Source organism: Lupinus angustifolius, chromosome LG19 (genome assembly GCF_001865875.1).
Source record: "Lupinus angustifolius cultivar Tanjil chromosome LG19, LupAngTanjil_v1.0, whole genome shotgun sequence".
Classification (NCBI taxonomy): Eukaryota; Viridiplantae; Streptophyta; class Magnoliopsida; order Fabales; family Fabaceae; genus Lupinus; species Lupinus angustifolius.
This window is the reverse complement of record NC_032027.1, coordinates 7601243-7610589: the sequence shown is the minus strand read 5'-3', so window position 1 is coordinate 7610589 and position 9347 is coordinate 7601243. Positions and strand designations below refer to the sequence as shown.

Below are 9347 nucleotides of genomic sequence, written 5' to 3'. Positions count from 1 at the left end.
AGTAAATGAGATTGGAAAAACATGGCTCTTGCAATATTAAGGATGTGTTTATGCTTTCTTTCAACAATTCCATTTTGTTGAGGGGTTTCAACTCAATTTCTTTGATGGATGATTCCCTTATAAGAGAGGTAATCATGAATCAAGAACTCAACCCCATTGTCACTTCCCAAACATTTCAATTTACTACCAAACTATGTATCAATGTAGGCTATGAAGTTGATCAAGTGAGGCCTAACTTCTGATTTAGATCTGAGAAGTAAAACCCACGTAAGTCTGGTGTGGTCATCAACAAGGGTGAGGAAATATTTGTGGCCAAACAAGGATGGGACATAATGAGGTCCCCAAATATAAGCATGTAATGCATCAAAAGGTTGTAAGCTATGTGTTGTATTATGATTGAAAGGTAATTTTCCATGCTTAGACATATGACATACATCACAAGGAGTAAAATGGTTTGCATTATGAATAAAAGGAATTTTTTTTTGTAAGTTGTAGTATTACAGCAGAAGAAACTTGGCCTAATCTTAAGTGTCATATAGGATTATTCATAGTTTTAGAATTTAAATTAAAAATAAAAGAATGAGAGATAAAAGGTCTTGATAGGGGAAGATTAAGCATGAACAATCCTTAATGAAGTCTAGTTGAACCAATCATCTTCTTGGTATGGTTCTGCAAGATTAAGCACTCATGTTGAGAAAAGATTAAAAGACATTGTAAGTTATGCATCAATTTATTTACTAAAACTAGATTAAAATGAAATTGAGGTACAAAGAGGACATTAGTTAAAATAAGAGAATTAGTGAGTCTTATTGTCCCAAAGGTGCAGGGGGAAACATGTTCACCATTTGGTAGAGTGATATACATAGGTGCTATAGATTTGTAGGAATAAAAATTGGTCATATCATGGGTGATGTGATTTGTAGCACTTGTGCCTAATAGCCATTGGGAGTAAGAGTTACCTGTATTGGTAGGAGGAGTTGTTGTGTGAATAGTTGTTGTTTGCATAGCAGAATTGACACCATGGTTTTCCTTTTTTTGATCGTTGGAGTAAGCTTAGAATTCCTTGCACTTCTTCTTCAGTAAACATTTTGTTGGATCCTTGTGCATAAGTAGATTGTTGTAAGGCAAAATTATTGGCAACTTACTTATCAAGGGGAAATCTAGTGGTATTGTTTACCAGTTTGGTGGACTTATTATTTTGATTTCCAGGAGGATATCCTTGCTTTAAGAAGCATGTGTCAATGGTGTGATTGGTTTTCTCACAGAAGGTGCAAAACTTGTTCCCTTGATTTTTGCCACCTCCATTTGGTCTGGATCCCCTTCCTTTGTATTGGTAATTTCCTCTACCTCTAGAGTTATTGGCACTTGTGTTGAAGTTTCTAATTAGAGGTTTTCGCCTTAAATTGAAGGACAAGGCTCGATTTTCAGGCTCAAGAGAGGGAAAGATAGGCAAGTTAAATTGCATTTCCTATTGGGTTAATAGTGAAAAATCTTTGCTAATATTAGGGCGGGGTTCAAAAGCAGGATATGGGACCTAACTTGAGCATATTGCTCATTTAATCCTTTTAGAAATCGAACCACATAACTCCGTTCCGTATAGGTTCTAACAAACTGAATCAGTCCACAAGAACAAGGAATGCCACATTTACAGCTTAGAATGGGTGTGAAAATTTCAATTTCTTCCCAAATACTCTTCAACTAGTTATAGAACTCTGAGATAGAGATGTTACCTTGATTTAGGTGGTAAAAATCCTCTAATAATTCTGAAATCCGAGACATATCTCCTTAGTAGTACCTTTCTTGCAAATCTTTCCAAGCTTCAGCAACAGGATCATTCCAAAGAATTGATTTCACAATTGATTCTTCCACTGAGTGCTGAATCCAAGACAAGACCATGTTGTTGCATTTTTTCCATGGAATGTTCATTGAGTCTCCTGGTGCAGGATGAGGTAACCTTCCATCGATAAAGTTGAGCTTATTCTATGAATCAAGAGTTAACTTCATTGCTCTGGTCCAGGAATGATAATTTTTGCCATTGAGTAAGTATGTTACTAGGACCAAGGCAATATTTTCACTTTAGTGAAGAAAGTATGGGTTTATGTATGGATCAGGAGTGTTATTCTGGTTGGCTATTGATGATGAAGGCTGATAAGAGATAATATTCACAAGGAATTTAAAACAGAATCGGGAGGAGGAAGAAGAGAAAGGCTTGAAGACGAATCAGAGCATTTTATGCTCTCATACTTTCTTAAGATTGAAGCACAATGAAGGAGAAAAAGAATACTGAAATTGTTTTCATTAGATCTTGCATCCAGCGTGTAAGTCTCTTTGATGCAGAGAAGATTATAAGTAGAAAAATTAAGAGAAAAAGAATATTGTATTCTGATAGAAAAGGAAAAGTAGTTAAACAAAATAAACTAACCCTCTATATATAAGAAAATGGCCTAACGACTATCTAAGAGAAACAAAATAAATGGGCTGGCAAAATACACAGGCCCAACAGAAAGAAAAATAAGGAAAGCAGGCTTAGGCAAAAAGAAGTCCAAAAGAGATTTAAAGAGAAAGAAGCCATTGCTGCTTGATCATGAAGGTACCGAAATTAACACTTCACAATTAAAGGTAAGAAAGTTTATCTTTCTCTTTAATCTTTCTCTCACCCTTTTCTCATCATCTAATTCACCTCTACCAAAGAGATATCTAATGTTGTAATAGTTTAAAAAACACATAATTATTTAGCCATTCACGATTTTCACTTTCATATTAAGTCAGATGATCTCATCATTTATTGGATCAGCTGTAATTCTAGGATTACTTGATTGTGATTGTATTGGTTTAACACTAGCACGTTAATAACTAATACAACTTAATTTTTTATATTATATTTTATAATTTTTTATGAATTATTAAATTAATTTTATATTAATTGTTTTATAATTTTTATGAAAACTTCACTATTTCTTGAATATAGTTACTATCATACTTTTTTAGAGGTAATTGTTTGACATAGTTAATACTATTGTTATTTCCTTTTCGTTATGAACTTAATTATTATGTTATATTATTATTTAATTGTTTTTATCTCATTTTATATTTTTTCTCATGAATATAGAGACATGGAAAAAGTGAAGCATTTTCAGAATCCATTAAAATCAGCACCTCAATCACAATGTGTTGCATCTCCAATAGAAGATCCAACTCATTCTTCACCAGCAATAAATCCTACAAATCCTTCACCATCAGTTCAAGTCCCTTCACAAGCTCCTGATGTGTCAACTCTGAAAGTCCCATCAGTACATTCCTTACAAGCTCTCGATGTCTCAGCTCCGGAAGTGTCAGGAGAAGCTGAAACATTAACAGTTGATGTTGGACGCGAGTCTATACATTATTGGATTATCGAGGCAATAGGTACAAGAGTTGTGTTTACTTGGATGCGAGTCTATTTGTTTTTCTTTTGTTAAATTACTTTGGGTCTTGATGGACATATTTGATGTTATATTTTATTGTTATAGACTCAGAAAGAGTTGTCAAGCAGATAAAGGTCAAAGTTAGAGAAGTGAATAACTTACCTATCGGACTACGCATCATTGTGGATTTTGATGAGCAAGGCGCAGCCTATGGTGATCCACAAGGCCTTCTTGCTGGATTTTTAGGAACTTCGACATCTGATTGCAAGTTATTTCCAATAGATTATGATAAGTAGTCAGGTGGACGTAGTGGTATACCTTCTACTTATTTTGCAGAGTGTTTTGATACAATCATAAACGTATAACAATTATACATGTCTAAATTTTTATCTCTAATATTAATATTGAAAAATTAATGTCACTTTTTGGAAACCTTGCATTTGTTTTAGGACTAGTGAACACATTTCAAGATGATATTAAAAACTTAGTCTTAGGAGAAAATGGAGTGCAAGTAGGCAAATATTATGGAATGAGTTCTCTGATCCAGTCAAGACTAGAGATGAAATCATAAGAAATGTTCCAATTGGCATAGACAAAGATCAATGGACTCGTTTTGTTCACTATTGTCTAAGACCATCAACTATGGTATATAAATTGACATGACTTTGGTTGTTTGATTTTTTCTATAGCTATTTTATTTGATTAGTGTGTGAATGTGTAATTGTTTTTCATAGGAACTTTGTAGGAAAAACAAAGAAATTCGAAAGAAGCAAGTAGTTTCGCACACTAGTGGTTCTAAGCTTAATTCAAGAAGAAGGCGTGAGATGGTAGCGACACTATCATGTTAGTTTTTATTTATTTAGACTTTGCACTTATTACTTTTTATTTGTTTAGAAAGGCTCAAATCTGAATTAAGTTTTCTATATTTTAGATGGTGAATGGGAAACCACCAGGTTGTGGAAACTTATACGTTGCCACTCATAAAAGGAAGGATGGAACATTTGTAAATGAAGCAGAAAAGATTGTAGCGGTAGGTTCAATCTAATTAACTAATCTTCTTTGCATGCATTGAATTTTAATCTTCCAATTTTTACAATTAATAATATTTTTGCATGCATGTAGGAACAAATTCAAGAGGCTTTGACTCAAACCAACATTGATGAATCTGAAGTTTCTCCTCATGATTCAGTTGGTAGAGTGATGAGACCAGACCACTCTGGAAGAGTGCTAACCATGGGTTTGGGAGCAGTTCCTACGAATACATATAGGAATACTAGACTTCGATTTTCTGATTTGAGCCATTCTTCATCATTTGCTGCCACATCTTCATCTTCTAATGATTGGCGAGAGAGATGCAACAATTTGGAATCATCATTTAAGTCCTACATCATAATGAAAGAAGGAGGGATCCCTAAAGAATTGGCTAACTTCTTTACACATGTATGTGCAAGTACCATTATTATATTTAGTATTTTGTTTGTTTGTTTGATTTTCCTGGTTTGAATATAATGATATTTTAAAAGTTTCTCTTTCTGGTTAGATATAGTATAAATTGTTCAATGTTTGATATAGTATAAATTGACTCCAGGAGGCTAGCAAAATTTGTTATCTAACTATACATGAATGTGCATATTACTTTTGCATGTTGCTGACTTGCATGTCTACCTTGCATTTGGCATATTACTTATTAGTTTTTGCATATAGATAAATAGTCTTTATATGCACATGCGTTGATAAAAATCAAGAAGTATCCATTGTTAGCATTTGTACAATTTGGGGTATCAACTATGACATTGTTGATTCATAGACTTTTTACACATGTAGTATTGTACACTTGTTGCAATGCTAAGATTGTTTTTTAGATTTCATCATAGTGAACAAGGAAGTTATTATTTTTACATTCTTAGTTAGTAAATAATGATGCAATAATTATTAATATTTTTTTATTGTTCCAACTAAATGTTTTCATTTTATTATTTCACGCAAATGATGATGCAAGTATGTCTAATACACCTTTAGGTGCAAGAGGATCATATGGAGTCAGCAACATTTAGGATATTTGTTATGTATTATGTTTTTAAAGTGTCATATGAGACTACCTTTAGTTTTTTGAGATTTTCTGGTATATCTGGATTTATAACGAATGATGAATTGTAACTTTTTCAACTTTGTTACGCTACTTTGGTTACTTGCAGTGAAATTTTATTATTGCTAGGAACATTTTCATTTTGTATTGTATATTTAAATAATAATCACAAACTAATGACACTAAAGTTGTGACAATTATGAAATTAAATTGAGGTTGAAATACCTTCTAGCATGTCTCCATTTGTTATTTCAAGTAGTAGGGGTTGAAAATCTCCACGATTAACATTCTCAAATAGTAGAGGTTTAAAGCCTCCATGGTAAACACTACAAAAACCTCCTCAAATAGCAAAGGTTAAAAACCTCATCAAATAGTGGAGGTCAAAAACCTCCACAAATAAACCGCTGCAAATTTATAGGTACTGGAGGTTTTCTAAAACCTCCACAAAACGCTTCTAGCGGTCATAAGTGTAGCGGTTTTTGAAACATCCACTATTTATATTGTGGAAGTTAAAAACCTCCACTAATCGCATAAAAAACCATCACTAAATACAAAATATGTTGTAGTAGTATATCTGAAAGATGTTCTAGATCAACAATTCAATACACCAAGAGGTCATTTGGCTTATGTTGTAATGGTGGTAATGAGCATAGCTTTACGATGCACACATGTTGTTTCAAAATCTAGACCTATTAGCCATTCTATTGTGCAACACATACCACCTTCAGTTAGCAAACAAGCTTATTGTACTAAGTCATTTGACTTGATAACCAAGAGCCATTTTATGGGATTTCATAATTAATGTCTCCTAGATGTATATAAATCTTGTTTTGTTTAAGGTGTTGTTTATATAGATGGAAAATGGGCATTGCTCGTGGGCATGTCTGCATAATCCGCAACTTTTTGTGGGTGGGGCATGTAAATTTTGTCCAGCTTGTTTGCTTGCGAAGCTCGTTGATATTTCTAATGGGCAATACGAGCAGCCCACGGGCATAATAGAAGGGAAAAAATAAAAATTCTAATAAATTATGATGTAATATGATTTAATATCTCAAAACAATTATGGTTTAATATGGTTTAGTTAACATTGCTGAATGCTTCATCTCTCATTCTTTTCATGGTTAGTAAATTAAAATTATATATATGTAGAGACCAATTTCATTAATAGTTGAAGTTTTAGGAGTAATTAAGAAGAAAAAATAGTTTATAATACCTATTTGCAAAAGACATAAAATTTAAGGGGGATTTTGTAAACTTTTCTCTATTAATTTTTTATTTTAAAACTATTCATCAATGCTCGCGTGTCGCCCTTTACCCATTTTAAAACGAGAAGAGCATGTCATTTTGTTTGTTAAACCAATAAGAGCATACCCATATTCGTTTAAATTGTTGCAGATATTTCCTGGTACTGACAAAATGGGTTGAACGGCCCATTTTGCTATTTCTCATTGTTGACATTAAAGTCATAATTATTAAATGATTTTGTATCACCATCTTTATACATAATTAGTAACGCAGCAGACTCATTAAAGTAGTTTTAGATATGTCTAATTACATCTACCAAACAAATTTTCACTTCTGCCTGTTTTAAAATGGGTTGAACGTAAACATTGATAAATAATAAAATAAAATTTGAATAAATTATATTACATCATATTTTTTGATATTAAGTCACAATTAATTCTATTTTTGATTTATTTTTATACAAGTAGTTTGCATGTGGTCCACGTGTCAAAAGTATATAAATGGAATAACATTGTACACTCTGCCCCTCAAAAAAGTTGAGGACCCTGTGGGTGGGCCTATAAGATTGTTTGTTTTGCCATTACACTTGACAACAAGAAAATTACATTTCACACTTAATTGAAATAATCATTTTGTTGTATCAATAACATCTAATGGAGTTGATATGTGAGGTTGACTTACTATAGTTTGATCTTTATTGTGTCTATGAAATGACTTTGGTAACAAAAACAAAATTCACTTTTATGATCTTTATGTCTAGAAAAACATTCCTCTTCCATTTTTAGTTGGACAAATCCTTAATGTAAAAAATAGTTTAGTAGAACATTCCTATGATTAAAGTTTAAGATATATATAGCTTAAATATGTTTTCATTTCCTATAAATTAAAAAGTATTTTGATTTTTGTCCCAATAAAAAATATGTTTTTTATTATATTTCTTATAAACTAGTTTATTTTAATTTTAGTCATTGCTTATTTGTTGGTATCGTACTTGTTTTTTTATTTTGGATTTAGTCCTTGTAACTTATATGTTTTACATGTATTCCCCTAATATATTTACCTTTTGGATTTGCTCCCTCTTACATTAGTAGTTTGCAAGATATTTGACCAATTTTTAATCTATTTTTACATGAACCAAAAATGTAGGACGATTAGTTGACGTGACTAAAAGTGTACTTAAACATTTATCTATTTCTACTTCTTTTAGCTTATGATAGTACTTCTTTTAGTTTAAGTTCCCTATGACATTTTTAAGGAAGAGAAAGAGGAAATCTTCTGTTAGAAAATGATGTTTTCACCCTTCTAAATATGGGAACACATATGTTGTCCCATAAAGTGTGCCACTTTATGTGTTATTATTTGAAAAAATATATTTAAACTAAAATTTTAATAATTAATTATTTTTCTAACTAATCACAAGCAATGACACATAGAATGGTACACTGTTTTAGGACAACAGATGTCCAACCTCCAAATATGATGAAAGAATTTTCCAACATACTTTAAGGCAATCATTAACAGTTTTAATTAACTTAGTAACCAATGTATTTTGACTAAATTATCTTGAATAATTCACACTCACTATTATAAAAGTCTGTTAGAAAGTTTGTAATTCAAAGTTAGTTGGAATTTAGTTAGAACTTGCTATTTTTAGAAAGTTGTTAAGTTAGTTATTCTATAAATAGTAATGTGTATAAATAACTCATTGTATTGATCATTGAATGCAAGTTGCTTACATACAAACACTATCATATCTTCCATTACAATCTCTCTAAATTTCCTATCTCTATTTCTTCTTCTTTCTGCTTTTCTTCTTTCTGTTTCTTCTGCATTTCTTTTCTTTGTTTTCAACATTTGGTATCAAGAGCTTTAAAGATCCAAAAATCACCCTCTTTTCTGTTGCAAAAACATGGCACAAACCACTGGAAATTTCGCAACAAACTTACCAGTCTTGGATGGATCGAATTGGGCAAGGTGGTGTATCCAGATGAAAGCCATTTTTGGCTACCAAGATGTGGCTGAAATTGTAGAAGATGGTTTCTCAATTCTGGAAGAAGGAGCTACTGAAGTTCAGAGGAATGAATACAAGCAGAGTAAAAGGAAAGACTGCAAGGCATTATGCATCATTCACCAAGCAGTTGATAATGCACACTTTGAGAAGATTGCAGGTTCTGCAACTTCTAAAGAAGCTTGGGAAACTCTTGAGAAGCACTATGCTGGTGCTGCTCAATTAAAGAAGATAAGATTGCAGACCATGAGGAGAAAGTATGAACTTTTACAAGAATAATCACTCACACCAATAGCATGAAGTCATGTGGAGAAAAGATGGATGATGCCACAATAGTAGAGAAGATTCTAAGGACAGTGGCACCAAGGTTTGATCATGTTGTGGTGGCCATTGAGGAATCAGGTAAAGTTGAAAGGATGAAGGTTGAGGAGCTTCAGGGGTCACTTGAGGCCCATGAACAGAGAATGAATGAAAGGGGAGCAGACAGATCTTCTCATCAAGCTTTGCAGGCTCAAACATTCAAGAAAGGACCTCAATTTGCAAAGATCTTCAACAAGAATCGAGGAAAAGGCTTAGAACAGAGAAATGGTTCAAGAAAATTCTC

General features: G+C 32.5%; 1 protein-coding gene and 1 pseudogene across 1 annotated transcript in view; both read left to right on the top strand.

Annotated features, from left to right (window-relative positions):
• LOC109333959 lies at positions 3114-4907 on the top strand (annotated as a pseudogene).
• Positions 9061-9347, top strand: part of LOC109333958 — a 595-nt gene continuing 308 nt past the window's right edge. Inside the window, exon 1 of the mRNA XM_019569536.1 lies at positions 9061-9331. Coding sequence (XP_019425081.1) covers positions 9061-9331 — 271 coding nt within the window. The remainder of the gene's footprint in view (positions 9332-9347) is intronic.